Source organism: Carassius gibelio, chromosome B5, assembly GCF_023724105.1.
Source record: "Carassius gibelio isolate Cgi1373 ecotype wild population from Czech Republic chromosome B5, carGib1.2-hapl.c, whole genome shotgun sequence".
NCBI lineage: Eukaryota > Metazoa > Chordata > Actinopteri > Cypriniformes > Cyprinidae > Carassius > Carassius gibelio.
The window spans coordinates 41,975,948-41,997,272 of NC_068400.1; the positions used below are offsets into that span (position 1 = coordinate 41,975,948).

At 37.9% G+C, this 21,325-nt stretch overlaps 1 protein-coding gene across 2 annotated transcripts in view; it reads left to right on the forward strand.

Moving 5' to 3' along the window:
* The window catches only part of LOC127957054 (kremen protein 1-like), a 55,781-nt gene that overhangs the window by 21,810 nt on the left and 12,646 nt on the right, over window positions 1-21,325 (forward strand). For both annotated transcript variants that reach the window (XM_052555399.1, XM_052555397.1), the window contains exons 2-3: window positions 1,074-1,236; window positions 11,673-11,764. In XM_052555399.1, the coding sequence (XP_052411359.1) occupies window positions 1,074-1,236; window positions 11,673-11,764 (255 nt within the window). The remainder of the gene's footprint in view (window positions 1-1,073; window positions 1,237-11,672; window positions 11,765-21,325) is intronic.

Consider the following 21,325-nt stretch of genomic DNA (forward strand, 5'->3'; position numbering starts at 1 on the left):
AATGACATTCAGTTAATTTGTTTAGGGAAGCTGTGTGGTTTCTGCCCTGTACTCATCCCCTGAAGGGAGGTCTCAGCCCACATCAGTGGTGCATCTAGACAACTCTGCTCTGAATCTTCCCTGTGCTCCAAAACGCTGGAAATATCGGCAATACTATAATACGTTTATTAGTATGTGTGTATAAGATTAGTGAAAATGTCACCTTAGAAACAAAGGTTCTTTATTGTCATTTTATAACAAATAAAAACTCTAAAATCTATGAAATTGTTCAGAATGTTCTTTCTAGTGGAAAATATTCTTTAAATGTCGTTTTTTCTTTTTTTTTTTTTTTTGCATAATTTTGAAACCGACCTTTATTTTTCAAGTGTAGAATTAATATCTGGGCACCAGAATTTGAGCTCCTAATTTTGAATTCACCCAGTAAGCAACCACCCAGAACATCATGGCAATGGGAATGGAAAATCTAGGTAACTTATTATTAATAATAATTAAATGAGATGCTATTTTTTGCACATTTTAATTTTGTTGGCTTTTGGAGATGTTATCGGATATTTTGAGATGCATCCCATAACCCATAACCAGCTTCCATCATTCAAACCAGAACTCAGTCGAAAATGCGATGCTTTGAAGTCTAGAGCTTAGAAACAGCAGCAGATACCCTTTGATGGAAGAGTTACCCTCTTGTTTATTTTGACTGTGCATAAGTCCTGGGTCTCTTGTTTTTGGTTGAGAAAAGGGTCCATATGGTTTGCCTTCATCTTTTTTTGTAGCTTTTTGCTAGGGGTTTAGAGAAGGGTAAGTGATATGACCATCTTTTCACTTGACTGTTGCACGCTTATGGAATTAGTTTGCAGTCAGACTTGCATGCTAACAGATGCAATAACATCTAACTATGAGAATTTGAGTGTCAAACTCAAAATTACCATAACCGCAAACTGATCTCTATCAAATTCTGTAGGACGTTTTCTGAAAATGTCTGTTTGTACTAGCTACCTACAGTTTTCTGGATGAAACGTGCTGCATTTACATCTGAACGTTTGTATTAAAAGGATATTTTCTTTGGTGTCTCTCAGAGTGTTATACAGCAAATGGAGAGGACTACAGAGGTGGACAGAACCAGACAAGTCTGGAAGGAGGAAGACCGTGCCTTTTCTGGAATGAGACTTTCCAGCATCCATACAACACCATCAAATACCCCAACGGAGAAGGAGGCCTGGGACCACACAACTTCTGCAGGTCAGGCAAAATCTGTCAGGATGGAAGGATAGCAAAAACATAGTGTTATGTAGAATTTTGCATAATGAATATGAATTTGCAGAAGTTTAGCATTGCAAAAATTACATGTCACTCCAGGATTCTCAAAGAATACGAAATGACATTAGTACACTCCTAAAATAAAGGTTATTTTTTGAATGCATGGAAACTTTTCATACCGCAAAAGGCTGTTTATAGAAGAAAAACAGTTCTTTAGAATGCTCTTCACACACTAAGATAAAAAAAGAAGAATCTTTTAAGAATTGAAGGACCAGAAATAATGATGGGGAGGAAAGAAAACTTGTTAATTTGGAACATTTATTTGTACAAGTCATTAAAAGAATCTGCAGAATTATTCAGGGGACTGTTCCTTTAAATAAGTGAAAATAACCAAGAGGGACATTGTAAGAGACACTGTGTGATTTTTTTTTTTTTTTTTTGGCGATGTGTTTTAAGAGTGTTACAGTGTCTAAAACATTCACATCCTCAACATTACAGATGTTTTATTCATATGAAGGTCTCTTTGTCTTTGCCGACTGAGAACTATATTTATATCTACTGTAAAAGCATCCTAAAAACAGGTTTAGTCTTTAAACCACCATACTAAATTATTCTGAATTTGTTTGGTTTCTCAGAACATCACACTGCAGTGTTTGACTGTGGTCCATGAGCGTAGGTTAATGTTTTTGTGCCTGTCATTATGTGGACTCAGCAGGGCTCGAAGAGTTTACTTTTGCAAAGTCGCTTCAAATCCCTCTGTCCCGGGAAAAAAGCAGCAGAGCGACAGCGCAGATGACCGATAGCCTCTCTCTCTCCTCAGCTTCATGTGTATTATAGATGCACGAGCTAACCCACAATGCAAGAAATAAAACATTACAGTCATAGGCCTGTTTCTGGAATATACACACTGGTATTCTGATCACAGATAGATTACAGTATGCTGGAGCTGTTGGTTCGTGCACACGTGTTGTAACACAATATTCCATCTATACACTGTTTATAAAGTTTGTCAAGTTTCATTAAAAAAAATCCCCTTTTCTTGGCTGAGTAGCAGTGTTTTCTAAATCTGCTGGAGTTTAGAGTTTCTCACAGTTTCTTCAGCTGTTCTGTTACTCCTCGGACTGACGATGTAGAGAGTGGAGATGAGAGATGACATTTATAGAGCACACTACTGCTGAACTCTTCAATGATTCAAGACACAGTTCACCCAAAGAAGAAAATCATGCCATTGTTTATACTGCTACATTTCTTGAATCCTATACGGTTTTTATTTTTTATCTATCTATCTATCTATCTATCTATCTATCTATCTATCTATCTATCTATCTATCTATCTATCTATCTATCTATCTATCTATCTATCTATCTATCTATCTATCTATCTATCTATCTGTCTGTCTGTCTGTCTGTCTGTCTGTCTGTCTGTCTGTCTATCTATCTATCTATCTATCTATCTATCTATCTATCTGTCTGTCTGTATGTCTGTCTGTCTGTCTTTTTATTTCCACCCATCCATCCATCTTTTTTTCTTTCCATCCAATCTTTTGTCTGTCATTCATTCATCCTTTTCTATCTATCTATCATCTATCTATCTATATAATTTCATCCTTCCATCCATCCTTTCTGTCTATCATCCATCTCTTTTTATTTCCACCCATCCATCCATCTCTTTTTTTCATCCATCCATCCATCCATCCATTCATTCAATCTTTTGTCTGTCATCCATTCATCCTTTTCTATCTATCTATCTATCTATCTATCTATCTATCTATCTATCTATCTATCTATCTATCTATCTATCTATCTATCTATCTATCTATCTATCTATCTATCTATCTATCTATCTAATTTCATCCATCCATCCATCTCTTTTTATTTCCACCCATCCAACCATCTTTTTTTCTTTCCTTCCATCCATCCACCCATCCAACCATCTTTTTTTCTTTACTTCCTTCCATCCACCCATCCATCCATCTCTTTTTTTCTTTCCATCCATCCATCCATCCATTCAATCCTTTTTCTGTCATCCATTCATCCTTTTCTGTCTGTCTATCTATCTATCTATCTATCTATCTATCTATCTATCTATCTATCTAATTTCATCCTTCCATCCATCCTTTCTGTCTATCATCCATCTCTTTTTATTTCCACCCATCCATCCATCTCTTTTTTCGTTCCATCCATCCATCCATCCATCCAATCCATTCATTCAATCTTTTGTCTGTCATCCATTCATCCTTTTCTATCTGTCTATCTGTCTGTCTGTCTATCTATCTACATATCTATCTAATTTCATCCATCCATCCATCTCTTTTTATTTCCACCCATCCAACCATATTTTTTTCTTTCCATCCATCCATCCATTCATCCTTTTCAGTCTGTCTGTCTGTCTATCTATCTATCTAGAAACACACTTAACTGAGCTTTATTTGCTGATTTTATCTGTTTTGAGTTAGTCCCCCATCCTTGGGTCCAGAGTAAGTGCTCAACACAATTTTTGAAACCCGATAAAAAGTTCAACATAGCAGGTTTGGCCAGGCTGGAGAAATGTCACTCTTCCCTTTTCAACTTCTCTATATATTTTCTGTTCTCCATTAGAAGGAAGGGTGAGTACGTGACAGTTCCTTTAAAGCGGCCTGTCTGTTTCTGTCCAGCTATGAGGAGGGGTGCTGCGGTGACTCTATGTGTGTGTGTTTCGGTCCAGCAGACTGTATGATATGGGAAGTGAAAGCCGGATTCGGAGCGGCAGACAGAGATTAAGTGAAGAGAGCGAGATCACCGTCAGGAACACCGGTGTTGATTTTAGGCACACGGTTGCATGATCTTATGTCTGCTGGGTGTGTATATAGGAATGTCTTTCTGTATCATAACAGATTTTAGAACAGATCTATCTCTCTCTGTAAATATGGTATGAAGTTCACTCCTGATCAAAAGGAGAGTAGTTTTTAAGCGTCAAGGAAAAGGAGACAGGTGTATGTTTTTAAAAATATGTCAAGTGTTGTTTGTGTAGAGCGTGTTTTTATGGTCTCGGTTTCGTGTAAGAGAGGAATGCTTCTGGAAAGCTGCAAGTGTGTGTTTCTTTAATGATGTCATAAACTGTTTGCGTCTCTTTGTTTTCTTGTCTACACACCATTTGATTTGAAAGGAGGAACTGCAGTCTCGGCTTGTTGGTAGAGCCAGAGAGCGAGAGAGTAATGGAGATGCCAAGTCCCAATATCCCTCACATTTCATCTTTATTGTGAGCTGTGAAAACATTGAGAGATGGGCTTGAGAGGAAGCGTCCTGTTAATCATGAATGAGGCAAAGGTCTACAACTCATCAGCTTCCTCTCAGACCTGTTATCCACAGCCTTTTTCAGATAGAGCAATCGTAAATCTCACTTAACCTTTAATAGTACACTAAAAGCAATGCTTAATTGAGGTTTTAAGTAAATCACTTTAATAGAAGCAGAAGGTTTTGTTTTGCAAATGCTGTGTATTCAGTGCAACAACAAGAGTCTTGAAGTTTGATTCGCAATTGAATGCCCAAACTTTTTTGACCTGTGCCATTGTTTTACTAGGGTATTCTTTGAAGTACCTTGAAAAACCATGTTAAAACTGTGATACATAAACATGGCAAATGTAAGATACATTGTATAAATCATTGGTGTCAATAGAGTTCGTGTAAATCAATGGTATTATTACCAACAAAGTATTATGGATCCATCACAGTACTCTTTGTAAGGATATTTTACATTTTAGCCATTCATTTTTGGAATTTGTTGAATAGTTCTGTGTACCTTGGGATATTGAGGTCCTGGTCAACATTAATTGAAGTATTCATTAAAAGTCTTTAGATTTGTGTGTGTTGCTGCTTTGTATGTTGCTTCCAAGAGAAACTTTAATGTTTCATTTTCCATCCTCAATCTGTCGAAACTTTAGCTTAAGCGAAAGTGCAAGCAACCGTCAAGCAATTCAGTTTACACTGCTGTTTACTTAGCTGTGAAATTGAGTGGTTGTTGTCCACTTTCAGATGTCAGTTCAGCGAGGCAGGCTTGAATTGTCTTGTTTGAATCGAGAGTGTTTGTGTGTGATATAGATACATTAAACTCCGTCTCTCAAAAGAGTTGGATGAGCATCTACAAATTAGGACTGTGCATCGAATAGCTTTGTCCTAACAACTCCTGCAGTCCGCTTATTGAGATGTAAAATAACTGTTAGCTACGTTAAAAAGTATATCATTGTGTATCATACCTGCTTTATTATTTTTATTTGATTTAGTAGTAGATCTCAGCACGTGTACATGAGTCTCACTGCTGCTGCAGCATATGTTTGCCATGTTGACCGAGCTTGGCTCAGAGTATATTAGGCAAATTTCCCTTGCTTATATTTGCTTTGGATGCTAGTTAGCTGCAGTGGGCTAATAGTGTGGCTGAGGTCGGCGTTCAGGAAAAAGCTATTTTTTTAGTCTTACCCTATTATAGATTTTACACGCTTTTGTTGTTAAAGAATCCCAGTTTTTTTATGAATAGCTCTGTGCCAGAATTGTAAAGTTTATCATAAATGTTATTGATTATGGTGCACGGAAAGCAGTTATTAAAGAGAAGCGTTTGAACGCAGGCCAGACAAGAACAGCTGGTTTTCTCTCTGTTCAGATGGCCATAATGCTGAAAAAGTGTTGCAATAAAAGCTAACGGCTCAACACATTGTTCTTACACATCAGATTTAGTGTCGCAATGATATCTGTGGTCACTGTGAAAAGCTTTATATTTTGTTTGTGAAAAACTGCACAAAAAATTTTTAACCTTAAGTACACATATTTCTCTCTTACTGAAATGCATGCCAGTATCAGCTTTTATGTCTGTACTTTTGGATCCCGGATGATTTCATCTATACTCTGAAGAAATCTGTGTTTCTCAGAAGTTACTGAGAAGACCTAAGTTATTTCCGAGCTTTGTTTCAGGTGTTTTTTTTTATTATTATTAAATTCTTTTGGGAATTAAAATGGTAGACAATAAGAAAATATAGCCTAACTGCATACTAAAGGGATAATTCATCCAAAAATGGAAATGGTTGGAATTCTCTTTCCTCTGTGGAACATAAAAAGAAGATATTAATTGTGTTTTTGTACACACGATGGAAGTCAATGGTTATCAAAACTCTTTGCTTGCCAATATTCTTTAAAATATCTTCTTTCGTGTTCTACAGAAGAAGAAAGTTGCACAAGTTTGGAATGACATGAAGACCTTTTTTTTTTCATTTTTCCCAAAGTCTTGATTTTGTTTTGGGGGTGTAATAGAACATGGCCTCATTCTGAGTGGTATGAAAAACACACCATTTTTCACATAATTTACATTATTACAATCCATTTCTCCCCAGTCTGGCACATACAGCTCAATTAATTCCGGGTTTGACGAAGGCCCGCCTTCCAAAAAATTAAATGTGTTGTGATTGGTTAGCTGTCCCAGTGCATTGTGATTGGCGAATAGCTTAGACAGTGTTTCAGTAATGCCCCGCCCCTGGCCAAAGCAGCAAGTTCCATATGCCGTATTATGCATTATGTTTATTGTTATTTAATTCTAACATCCTAACATGAATTGCAGTGAAACTGTTGAGAAAACTGCAGTAAAATACAGTTAAACTGATTTATTTATGAAGTGCATATTCTGCAGATTACATCATTGTCTAGTATTGTACTGTCAGCAATTTAGATTTTTTTTTTTATAGTTGTAAGATACATATTTACATGCTTAATTATTCAGGTGCATGTGTAATATCTTTTGAAAACATGAGGCAACACCAGCACTTCTTTGTCTTCGTGTTGTGTGATGCACTCAACCCCTCACCACCTCCACAACCATTCAAATTTCTGTAGGCAGGATTTATTTTAATGATATGGTCTAATGATCCACTTTGTGACATCACAAAACACCAGAACCAGACTGTAATTCTTAAAAAGGGATTTTTTTGAAAAAGCATAATAGGACCCTTTTAATTTAATACAAATATTTATTTTATATTTTAACTTTATATTTATTTTGTTCAAGGTTTTAGATGTTGAGAACCAGATTTTCAATGTGGTCTTAGACTTTCTCTGACTTTTTACACAGTATAAACATATACAATTTTGTATTTACATGATATGACCTTTTTGACAGTAGAAGAGTAATCACAAAAAGATATCTCATTGGTGATGGTTAAACAGTTTTAAAGTCTTGCAATCTTCTTAAAGAGGTTATAAATCTCCAAACGCATGGGTAATTCCCCATCCCATTAACCAGTCCGGACAGATGATGTCCCTGTCATTAGGGTAACACATGAAAGGCCCTGAGACTCTTTACTCATTCACTGCAAGGACTTGACCCTGCAGGCTTAACTGGACACACACACACACACACGTACACGCACACGCACACTCCTGCACACACATATTCACACACTTGACGAATCCTGGAGCAAATAGGCCTGCGTTTGGTGATCAAAGCCACCTATTATATCTGGTCTTGGAACTGCACACTTGCATTGCTTTTCTCTCACCCTTGAGGGAAGAAAGGTGATTAATTAGAGGATAAATTAAAGGATAAGTCACCATTTACTCAACACTAGTCATTCCAAACCTGTATGATTCTGGCACAGAATGCAAAAAGGGAAATTTTGAGCTGAAGTGATTGATTGAATGGGGACTATATTTTTCAAGCTTTCAAAAAGGACTAAGAACCACCGTGTAATTATATGTAATCCATATGACTTGTGCACAGACAATAGTTTTGTGTGATGATCAAATTGATATTTTCATAGTCTTCCTGTCCAGTGAGCTGCTAATGGTTGCTAAGTCAGGTTTGAGTTAAAATTACAAGAAGTTCATGAACGAATCATTGAGATTTGTGCGCTGATTCACTGAAAAGATCTATTTAAGATGAGTTGTTTCAATTTGTTCGCACTTTTGAGAACGTGCCAAGAAAAGCTGTCAGTGCTTAACTTAAATTTTGCCTGATGTATGGCTGATGTATGGCTTCAGAAGATTTGTAATGTAGTATATGAGTTGTAAGGACCATTTTATATAAATATACAGTTTATATATAACATATAACTTTGGAGCTTGGCAGTCCACAGTTCTCACTCATTCATTTTCATTAAAAAGTGTCCAAAAGGTTTGCGTTCCTCAGAAAATAGAAAGTTATGAGGGTGAGTAAACAATGAGAAAATTTCATTTTTGGGGTGAACTGTTCCGTTAAGTGCTCGCCGTATGATCCCAGAGGCAGCCTGGATCAAATAAAGCCATATAGAAACCTGGCACGATGTATGAGTATGTTTATATGTGTCTGCCAACGAGACAGATTTCTCTTATAATCTAATCTCCTCCATTGAACCTCAATTGCCCTGAAGACTTCAACTCCAAACAGGTGTCTTTCCTGAACAGGAGAATACATTATTCAAAAAAGCCATGCAAAGTAGCCATTATATTTGACTGAGTCATATTGAAAATCCCATCAGGCCGGAGGGGGTTCTCGATCTTGATGGGCGAAATACATACTCTGGTTTGTTAGCAAGCCAGATCTCATTCTCCTCAAAGGAAAAGACAAAAAAATGAGGGAAAATGGGAGATGTTTAGCTGACTCCAACCTGAGGTTAAGTTTCTCCGGACACAAAAAAAGAAAGCACATGAAAAGACGCTTCACTCAATACACTTGGTTGTTGTAAAGAGAGAAGAAGAGAAGCTGGAAAGTGTTTTTGATAGGAGAAGAAAAGACCATGGCATGCCCTTTTGATTCCTCCTCACAATGCTGAAATCAGATAGCTGTCGCCTCAGGGTCGAGCTCGAGATGTTGCATTGTGACTCCTAAAAGACTAGCAGAATGACTTTTCTGAATTATTGTTGTTTCTGATGGCGTGGGCTCTTTAAGTTCAATGTTCGGTTCACAAAGTACTTAACCAATCACTGCCTCGTCTGGCTGTGAGCATGTAATCAATACCCTGTTTGATGGCTTTCTGGGGTTTGGCATCAGGGTTTAAAGTACACCCCAGAGAGCTTAAAGGGGTTTTAAAGCAGACAAAGAAAGAAAACTCTGCAGGTCACTGTCTGGAAAGGAACAAAAGCCTTGCCCAGGCATTCGTGCAGACACAGACCTAGAGGAGAACATGCTTGAATATACAGGACAGAGCAGAGGAGAGAAAGAAACTCAGTAAAGCACATAGGTTCGCACTGTAGGGGGGTGTTTCTGTCTGACTGACCACCCTTTAAAAGCCTTTCCTCTTTAGTGACAGCCCTGTTGAAAAAATCAGCATATGACCAGCGTAAACTAGCAAAGGACCAGCGTCAACCAGCAAAAAGACCAACGTAAACCAGCAAAAAGACCAACATAAACCAGCAAAGGACCAGCGTAAACCAGCAAAAAGACCAGCGTAAACCAGTAAAGGACCAGCGTAAACCAGGAAAGGACCAGCGTAAACCAGCAAAGGACCAGCGTAAACCAGCAAAAAGACCAACGTAAACCAGCAAAGGACCAGCATAAACCAGCAAAAAGACCAGCGTAAACCAGCAAAAGGACAAGCATAAACCAACAAAGGACCAGCGTAAACCAACAAAGGACCAGCGTAAACCAGCAAAAAGACCAGCGTCGACCAGCAAAAGGACCAGCATAAACCAGCAAAGGACCAGCGTAAACCAGCAAAGGACCAGCGTAAACCAGCAAAAGACCAGCGTAAACCAGCAAAAGGACAAGCATAAACCAACAAAGGACCAGCGTAAACCAACAAAGGACCAGCGTAAACCAGCAAAGGACCAGCGTAGACCAGCAAAAAGACCAGCGTAGACCAGCAAAAGGACCAGCATAAACCAGCAAAGGACCAGCATAAACCAGCAAAGGACCAGCGTAAACCAGCAAAGGACCAGCGTAAACCAGCAAAGGACCAGCGTAAACCAGCAAAGGACCAGCCAAACCAACAAAAAGGACCAGGGTAAACCAGAAAAGGACCAGCATAAACCAGCAAAGGACCAGCTCAAACCAGAAAAGGACCAGCGTAAACCAGCAAAGGGACAGCAAAGGACAAAAGCAAAGGACCAGCGTAAACCAGCAAAGGGCCAGCAAAGGACAAAAACAAAGGACCAGCGTAAACCAGCAAAGGACCAGCGTAAACCAGCAAAGGGCCAGCAAAGGACAAAAGCAAAGGACCAGCATAAACGAGCAAAGGACCAGCGTAGACCAGCGTAAACCAGCAAAAGGACCAGCGTAAACCAGCAAAGGACCAGCGTAAACCAGCAAAAGGACCAGCATAAACCAGCAAAAGGACCAGCGTAAACCAGAAAAGGACCAGCATAAACCAGCAAAGGACCAGCATAAACCAGCAGAAGTACCAGCGTGAACGAGCAAAAGACAAAAGCAAAGGACCAGCATAAACCAGCAAAGGACAAGCGTAAACCAGCAAAAGGACCAGCGTAAACCAGCAAAAGGACCAGCATAAACCAGCAAAGGACCAGCATAAACCAGCAAAGGACCAGCATAAATCAGCAAAAGTACCAGCGTAAACGAGCAAAGGACAAAAGCAAAGGACCAGCATAAACCAGCAAAGGACCAGCGGAAACCAGCATAAGACCAGAGGAAACCAGCAAAGGACCAGCATAAACCAACATGCCAGCATCAAAACCTAACCGGCATATGATGGGTTTTTTTTAGCAGGGAGCTATGCTTGAATGAAATGATCTACAGTAACCAAAAGCAGCAACTATACAAATGTGAATTTTTTCTCAGAAGCGTGACAATCTTTCAGCTATTTTCATATAGTGAAGCTACTTTTTCACAAGAAGCAAAAAACTGCACTACTGTTCAAAAGTTGGGTGAGAAAATAAAGCAATAAGCCCCAAGAAGCAGTGGTTTACAGTGAATTTATAACAGCTAAGGGGCGTTGTTATAAATTCACTGTAAACCACAGCTTCACAGGGTTTATTGCGTTTATAAAACGGTTATTCAATATGCGTAGTAAGGTTTCACTAAATAAAACCGAGCAAATAAAGTGTACTGACAAAAAAATTAGTCTTCTTCTAAACTGTGTAGTTCCTCAGAATCAGTTGTGGTCCCAACAAAGTGGTTGCTGAGCAACACACAAACATAAACAAAGGTGTATGTTACTTTGTAGAGTAATTTACAACAGTTTTGAACGTGGCTCAACCAATCAGAATCAAGGACTGTAACTATCCGTTTTATAATGAATATTTTTACTCAGCAAGGATTAATTAAATTGATCAAATTTGACAGTAAGTTCATTTATAATGTTAAAAAAATATAGGCTATAATTTCAAATAATTGCTGCTCTTGTCCATAGAAGACAGTGACAGCATCTATCATAAAATACTACTTCTTTTAAAATGGAAAACTACTTTAGTTCAAATGGTTTACAGTTTCAAAGTCGCATTGATTTTAACAGTCTGTCTTTCTTCCACAGGAACCCAGATGGAGATGTTCGGCCGTGGTGTTATATCGCAGATCTCGAGGACGGAATCTACTGGAAATACTGTGATATTCCCACCTGCCAAAGTAAGCATTAACATTGAAAATAACATAGAAACTATAATGAACAATGAGCACAAGTTTAATAAGGAACTAAGCTAAATAAAAATTCCTATCATCTGGATTACGGAAACTAATAAGCAAAACCGCATTTTTGGAAAGGACTTTAATTGCTTCATCAAAAAATCTGACTGTTCCAGCATGCACAGATACGTTTGTTTGTGCGTCATTTGATGTTTTTCTCTTCTCCACCCAGAGATTGTATACAAGAGTCTGTGTGTGTATTGTGTTTACCGCAAAACATCAGATTGATAATTAATATGACTTAACCCGTATTCAACATTGTTTCATATAATCAGTGCAGAGTTTTCTTTCTTCCTCTCTTTTTTTTCTATCTTTCTTTCTTTCTTTGTATTAGTGAATAAGTCTTTGTGTGTGTGTGTGTGTGTGTGTGTCTAGCGGGCATGTGTGTGTGTGTGCATTTGTATACGAGTGCAAACTCATTTTCCTGCCAATGAGATTCGTATAATCCCACTATAAGTGGGTTTTCTACTGTACTGGCAGAGAAACAGAATGTGTGTGTGTTTGCGTGTGTGCGTGTAATCTAGTCCTCAGTTTCATCTCAGTAATCACACCCCATAAACAAGTGCTGACACATAGTATCACAGGATGGTAGAATGTGAATACAAACTGAAAAGCTGTGTCATACACCAGAAAAACAGTCTTAAGTAGTTAGAGCTCAGTCTGAAATTCTCCAAGCATATCATTCATGACAAGCAAATGCATAAATTAGGGCAGTCAATTTAACATGTTAATGTAGCTCAGTTAATAATAAAAAAAAAAGTAAGGTGTTTTTTAAAAAGTATGCATTTAATGACCACTAGAGCTATTCATGCTTGATTTAATTGCACTAATTAAGATTATTATTTTAATTATTTTCCTTTTTCAGCAAGGATGCATTAAATTGATCAAAAGTGGTAGTAAAGCATTTCTATTTCGAATAAATGTTGCTTTTAACTTGCTATTTCTTTCAAAGAATCCTAAAAGTTTTTTTTTAAGTTTGAAGAAAAATATTTTGAATTAATTATAAGAACATTTACAATATAAATGTTTCTTGAACATCAAATCTGCATATTTAAATGTTATTTCTGAAACTGAAGACTGAAGTAATGATGTTGAACATTCAGATTTGCCATCACGGGAATAAATGTAATGTTAAAGTATAATGGATATAATATATGGTAATCATTTTTCACAGTATTACTGTTTTTATTGCATTTTTAATAAATAAATAAATAAAACTTCTCAAAGTTTTATAGCCCATCTTAGGGTTGTGATGCGTGACTTTATCTTAATATTCCAGCTTCATCTCCAGTTGCACAAATAAGCGCTGTACTCACTGTCCGGCACAATTACACTCACTGACCCATTTCCCAAAAGTGCCATGCACTCATTAATCTGTCTGGATGCCTCTTATCTCTCTGCCCTTTTTGGAGTTAACAAAGCCCCTCCAACTAATGCCCCTCTAGGCTGTCTTCAATGGCAAGCAAATTTAGGACAGCTTTTGTCACAGCCAGTTGTCTTCTGTGTAAGGCTCACTGATTTGAGTCTGGTTTACCGTTAATGTGTTTCAGCTTGTAACCCATCTGATTTTTTTCATGTCCCAGATTCCCGTCAGCTCTCAGGGCATCGCCCATATTAAGTACAGCCCTCCACAAGCTCCCGTTTCAGTTTGGATATCATTAGATGGGTCTTGGGTCTTGGGTGGTACCCTAAAGCCACTATAGCCACAGTGTTGGCAATGAAAGCAAGGTGATTTGTTGGACTTTTTAGCTCCAGGCAGTCGTTATGCGTTACAATCAGTGCAACTGTAGCATCACAATCGACACGCGTACACACACTTTTCACTATTTGTTACAAAATTAGCCCAATCTCCATTATGCATTCTGTCAAGTGCAAAATGACACTTATATTCGCAAAACATATGAGAGAGGTAGACTTTCTTCCCTGTTTGTTCTGTTTAGGTGTTGTTTTGTTTTCTTAATAACAGTAACCTGTCTTAGATGTCTTATCATTTTAACCTTCTGTAGACTTATTGCCTCTTTTACCAACACACACACACACACACACACACACACACACACACACACATGCATATTTATGCATTATTTCATAATATCAAGAAAAAGGTTGTTGCATAACTACATACTGTAAGTTATGGTTACAGTATGTAAGTTACGGGAAGTCGTGGCCTAATGGTTAGAGGGTTGGACTCCCAATTGAAGGGTTGTGGGTTCTAGTCTCGGGCCGGACGGAATTGTGGGTGGGGGGAGTGCATGTACAGTTCTCTCTCCACCTTCAATACCATGACTTAGGTGTCCTTGAGCAAGGCATTGAACCCCCAACTGCTCCCCGGGCACCGCAGCATAAATGGCTGCCCACTGCTCTGGGTGTGTGCTCACAGTGTGTGTGTGTGTGTGTGTTCACTGCTCTGTGTGTGTGCATTTCGGATGGGTTAAATGCAGAGCACAAATTCTGAGTATGGGTCACCACCATACTTGGCTGAATGTCACTTATTGTCTGTAATGAAGGGGCTTAATGTTTATTAGAAATGGCTGTTAATGCACTAAGTAAAGCGTGAAATATTGCCTGTAACTGATTCAGATCACTCAATGTGCTGATCAACATGATGGGACATGTTTACTTTCACTCTGTGCTCTTTTATAGTAAGCAAATATTCAGTATGTAGGTTTGGTGCCAAATAATTGGGATGGTTTACAGTCAAGCGAGTGTCATGAAAGAACCGGCCGCATTCCTCACGGGTTTGTTGATTTTCTGAAAGTGAACAACAACAGCACCTGTTAAAGTGAACCTGTCTTTAATCAACGTTCATGCTCAGCTGTCGCTCTCAGGTGTGTGTGATGATTGGTTTTGGGTTGGGCTACATGTTGATTCCCCCAAAAATACTGACACTTAAGAGCCATTCAAGCTGCAGTTATACTGCACTGGTTGTGCATGCTTTGATTCATCATTGCATGTGCAATTCGAATGCAGATCTTTTAATAATAATTTTTCCTACAAATGCACACACAGATATGATCATATGCATTCCTTCTTCTCTATCAAGGCACCTTTTATCTCATGAATGATTGAGCTAGCTGATGAAAGTGCAAATTCCCCCACGCAGCAGATGTTGTGTTTTGGGAGATCAGAGACAGGTGCTGTTTTTGCACCTCATGACCCAAGGCAGGTCCAGCGAGGGATGAGCAATGCAGCTCTTTTCAATGTTCATTCCTGCTGTTTGAACACACTTTCATTATGCTGTTTCTATTGAGAACACCTCCCTCAATCTTTAATTAAGCATGCAGTTGCTCCCCGAAGGCGGTGGCGGTGAAAAGCATTGATCTCGGCTTCATTTGTCATGACACGGCCTCAGGCACGACGAGCGCAATGTGCCTGCCACCTTGCAAATGGGAAAGGCATGGGAAAGTATGCCATGAAGTTGCGCAGCATGTGTCCAATGTTAAGGTATTGTTTGTGTTCCTTGCATGTCGTAGGTTTATACTCGAGATGTTTGCAACGACCCTGTTGACTTGTTCACTTTCTCTCTCTCTCCCAGTGTAAATCTCAGTTGCTAAATGTATGATAGATTCTCAGCTCGTGGGTAAAGTTCGGCATAACACAAACAAAAGCTCAGTGAGAAACGCCTGCCTTATAAACAAAGCTACACTGTCAAATTCCCCCGAGCAGAAAATGAAAGCATATTAATAGTCTGTTTTTTATGGAATGATCCACAACATCAACAAATTAATTTCACTCCGAAGCAGATCCAGCTGTCGTAATGTAAAAAAGGGAACAAAAGTTAAACCAAAACACATGTACTCTGGGCTGGGTACGTGTGTCTTTAGCAGGAGGGAGCCTGCCAAAACAGGAACACAACTTAAGTGTCTGAATTAATGACAGACAAGCTGATCCAAAAGCAGAAAAGAGGATGTGAGGACGCTTTTGAATGCTTTACCCAGACGCTTAATATAGTCCTTTTATAGGTGTTTCACAATGAACTGTGAAGTGCAGGACTAAAACTAGATAATTGCTGGTGTTTAAAAAGCCTCCTCTACCCATAATGCACTGGGTTCCTCTGAAGCTGTGTTTATACTGACAGCAACCGGAAATCATTTTCAATGTGAAATAGTGATTTGAAGTGAGACTTCATGCATATGATGCATGCAACTGGAACGACCAATAACAACGAAGATGTCATTTATTCAGTGAATTTTGATAAAATAAATATGCATAAAATGTAAAAAAAAATAAATAATTGAAGTAGTTTCCATCAGTGTGGCAAAGTTGAAGAAATCTGAACTTGATGCAAATGAGTCTTTTAAATGAATAAATGTTCAAAATTTGAATGCATATTCATTAATTGTATTAATAACAATTTCAATTAAAATTTATTATTAAAGATGGCATTACTAAATAACAAAATAGCAAAGGCTGATATTATTTTATTCGTCATTAAGCATCCTTTTCCCTAACATAACAAAAGAAACAGTAGGAAGACGTTTGTGATCAGTTTCACTGTTGTATAAATAAATATATTTTTGCATGTAGTAGACACTTTTATCCAAAGCGACTTATTCATGCTAACTTTCTTTACGTAAAATGTGTTTCCTGGGAATCGAACCCACAACCTTTTGCACTGCTAATGCAATGTTCTACCACTGAGCCAAAGAAGACTTGTATCTGCCCATGCATCAAACAATAGCAATGCCTACTACATTACAATACTATCAACAACACAGCAACCAAGTGACCTGCAGCAATAAACCTGCTGTCAGTGTGAACGCCCCTCGAGAGAACGAGGTGTTGACACGAGCGTACATGTGTTAATGAGTTTGTGTTGAGAGGAATACGTCTGTGGAAGAAACCTGTTGGTGGGAGGTATCTTATGTGTGGGCTTGTGTATGTGGACTACCCAAAATCAGATTTTTCTAATCTGTTCAGGCTCATTATTTCAGTAAATCAACAGATGCCTGTGGAAAATGGGAAGTCACACACAAACATCATTATTATTATTATTATTATATGACCCATATTTAGCCTTTCTACCTTTACATTAACGAGTTCAGACTGCTCTCGCCATAAAGAAAAAAAAAAGCAAATTCAGTAATTATTTACTCTCTTTCCAAACCCATTTAATTTTTTTTTTTAATTTGTGCAATACACAACTGATCGTTCTTGTACTGATGTTTTTTATCATGCAGTGAATTTGGAACAGGACCTTTCTAAAGTCTCAGAAAAGCTTCTGAAGATGTACATGCTTTATTATTATTAACTGAACGTGTTGACATGTTGTCCTGTTCCAGTGCTTTATTTATGCATCCAGGAATAGTAGCCATTTCTGATTCATAAATAAATCATTATTCTGATTTAGGTTTGTTTCATAGTATCAGTTGACTAAATGCACAACATTGCTCTATGAGTACCGTATTTTCCGGACTATAAGTCACACTTTTTTTCATAGTTTGGCTGGTGCTGCGACTTATGGTCAGGTGCGACTTATTTATCCAAATTAATTTGACATGAAACGAGAGAAATGAACTAAGAGAAAACATTACCGTCTACAGCCACAAGAGGGCGCTCTATGCTGCTCAGTGCTCCTGTAGTCTACACTGAAGACATAGAGCACCCTCTTGTGGCTGTAGACGGTAATGTTTTCTGGTTCTAAATAAATGCGATTTATAGTCCAGTGCGACTTATATACGTTTTATTCCTCATCATGATGTATTTTTGGACTGATGCGGCTTATACTCAGGTGCGACTTATAGTCCGAAAAATACGGTAATTGGATTTGGAATATAAAGTGTATGTGTAAAATTTGGGGATTTTTTTTTTTTTTTTCAAAGAAGTCTCTTCCACTCCAATACCGCATTCATTTATTGAAAATGTATAATATATGTATTATACTTTAATAAATGCAATTTATTCCTTTGATGGCAAAGTTGAATTTTCACCTTCAGGAATTATTCAAATATGCAATTTTTATTTACTTTTTTTTATATTGTGAATTTTTCTATTTGCATTAGTACTTTTACTCACTGTGTTTTTGTAAGATGTATTTATTATGCATTTATTTTTAAATAATTTTCTATGTACACTTTTTTTTATTCTTTTTGGACCCCTTAGTATTCCCTTCCGGCCCTGTAGGGGTCCCATGACAAAACATTTATGATACTGTTATGGTGTATTTTTACATCCTTTTTGAAGCATGGGATAACAACGACTGACACACTATTGCAATTTCTCCTGCTGTGCTCTATAAGGAAGAAAGAATGCCATGTGGCTGAATAAACGGTGAACAAATGATGCCAGAATTTCAGTGTTTGGCTGAACCGTCCCTTTAAACACTCAGAAAGCCAGACTGTCTTATTAGCAACAACAAGACGTCTCTTTATTATTTCACCCCTTCTCTCGGCTCTCCACTAAACGTGTTCCTGGCAGAGTCTGAAGGGTGTGGCACAGAAAAGAACTTATGAATGTATTTTGGAAAAAAAAGAGAAACACCCACAATCCTCTGCAAAATAAGAAAGAGGAAAAACGCACCACAGATGTCATCTGAATTTATGTCTGTAATTACCTTATTTTAATAACACGGAGAGAGAATGAAAGAGGCCCTCTCAGACACACTTATATCCGTTGTTTCTGCCAAGGAGCGCAGCGTTTGATTCTGTCGTGTTTGTTATCTGGGTGTTTCTTTCCTTCTTCCTTTTGTCAGTCTCTCTCTCTCTTCCTCGCCTTTTGAAAGCCATTATGTCTGCTCTCCGCTTCAGCGGACTTGTGACATGTCTATCGCTCTTGCGTCACCCACATAAAGCCCCGCAATAATGAAAATCTAAATTGTGAAAAGCATGGATGAGTCAACCGCGGCTGAGATAAGATGTGCGACATAAGGCCAGAAACCATCGGTTCTGCTCTGGAGAATTTACTTTATTATCCAATATTTATTTTTCTTCTATTTCAGCTTAATTTCAATTAACAAAAATGATTTTTCATAATTCTAGTTAACAATGACACTGGTCAACATGAAGTAAAAATTAACCCTATGTATTCTAGGTCACTGTGAACGATTCTTCAATCCATTTTTTTTTTTTTCAAATAAAAATAATGCATGTCATTATAATCAATAATTGAATGACTTTAATCACAAAAACACTAAGGTTGTATTTAAAGTTCTCCAATAATCTGAAAATTCCTTTTACTTTTGCATTTATTTTGATTGCATTTTAACTATAAAAATGTCCCTAACATTTGTGACCCTGTCTGTAATAACCAGGCTTAAGTCTCAAAATCAAATTACCGTATTTTTCGGACTATAAGTCGCACCTGAGTATAAGTCGCATCAGTCCAAAAATACATCATGATGAGGAAAAAAAACATATATAAGTTGCATTTATTTAGAACCAAGCACCAAGAGAAAACATTACAGTCTCCAGCCACAAGAGGGCGCTCTATGTTCTCAGTGTATGCTACAGGAGCACTGAGCAGCATAGAGCGCTCTCTGGTGGCTGGAGATGGTAATGTTTTCTCTTGGTTCAAGTCAAATTAATTTTGATAAATAAGTCGCACCTGACTATGAGTCGCAGGACCAGCCAAACTATGAAAAAAAGTGTGACTTATAGTCTGGAAAATACGGTATGAGATAGCATGCATCAAAGTTAATTTCACTATGATTTCAATCTTTGATATGGCCTAACTCAATCAATACTAAAGATTTTAATGTTTTATTTTCACAGAATGAATCTTTATGAAGGATGATTTTATGTAGAAAACAGAAAAAAATACTGGAGCCACTGAATGAAATTATAATCTGCTGTGTTTTTTGGCGTATGCCTGTAACCTGTACATCAAAGTAAAGCGAGGGTTTTCTTTCTTTGTTAGTTAGTCATCATTTAGCAGATAGTTTCCCTCTGAAGTGATTTACGGTAAACTAACTCAGATGCCTCGCTCAAGGGCATAATTGTGATTGTCATCAGTGTTCCTGAGCCACGCCGTACATTAATAAAACCCACAGCGTGAAGAAAACACTGAATAGATATTTCATCACGGGCCTGCGCAGCATCAAATATCACCGAGTGTTTTTGCAAAGCCTTTAATAATTGTATGCATTTCACCAGTGGAACCAGCCACGCTCCAAACTGTGTTTAATTTAAGACTCCAGTTCTTGAGATGCAGATGCAAAAAAATGCAGTGTGTGTGTGTGTGTGTGTGTTGCATCTTTCTATTGTGAACGTGTGTGTTTCCTGCGAGCTGTTTCTGGACGCGATCCAGTCTAAACGAGGCACATTAGCAAACGTAATGCCTTATAAAATCTTCAAATTCCACTCTACACTTTGAAGTCAATTGCATTGCTTTTAAAGCATGGATATGTGAGGTTACTACAGTCCTCTTTTGAAGTTTTCTAAAGTAAGTTAACTAGAGAAACATGGCGTCTCCTGAAAAACAGCAGCAGCTGTGTTGGTGAAAGAGACGAGCCCTTTTTTGTGCATTGGGAAGCAAACCGTGTGCGTGATGAGAGGTTAAGGACAGATAAATTGATGGTAAAGTGCAATCGCTCTGTCAGGAGCAGAAGACCTGCACTCTTTAATCTTGCATGAGCAGAATGTCCTGCTTTCAAGTTCAGAGCTAATGCATTTGAAGGAACGGCCAAGAGAAGTGCTCTCTTTCCGAGAGAGAAAAATGAGATTCTGTTCTCAATAAAAGCAGAGTATATCAGTGTAATTAAAGCTTTTGTCCTTTATCTAACCATCATAATTACATGCAGTCTTCCATTTAATTCCCACCCAGAAATTCCTGGCTGGCAGCGATGGATCATCTTCGGATCCAGTCCACTAGCGCAGGCTCATGTGGACATTGTTGCAGATTTACGAGGGGGAGGAATGCACTGCACTGCAGTGTTTCGTAGTGTTTTTTACACTCTGATTAATGAGAGGAACAGACTGTGGATTATATTGTACATGCATGTGTTTGGACAAGCAGCGAGTCCTGGGGTTTGCACAGGCTTTGTCTGTTGAAGTCTCCAACATCTTGAATAATACGTTTATGTATAAAGGAACACACACATTTCTTTACTCTTTTGAAATAAGAGACGCATTTTGCACATGTAGTAGCTACAATCAGCCAATAGGAACCAATGTGGAGCTGAATTATTTCGGAGCTGCTGAGCGTGAGTTTTTACTGTATTTCTGATAAATGCAGCCATGATGAGCTTAAAAGAGTTCTTTAAACAACATGTAAAAATCTTACCAACCCTAAAAACTGTAGTGTGTGGGTGTATAGAAATATTTCTTAAAGGTACAGTACAATACAAAAACAGCAACCTTTTTCATTTTAAAGGTGTAAAAAGGACATGTTTTTTGAATCAAGGAATTGTAAAGTGCAAAAATGTTTTTCTTCCTTAGTATTTTTGTCTTATCTAAACATTTTTGAATCAAGAAGCATTCACATGTAAAATTACTTAATATATTAAGTATTGTAAAAAAAAATATATACCAAAAATGTGCTACTTTTTGCTTAAAACAAGTAAATAAA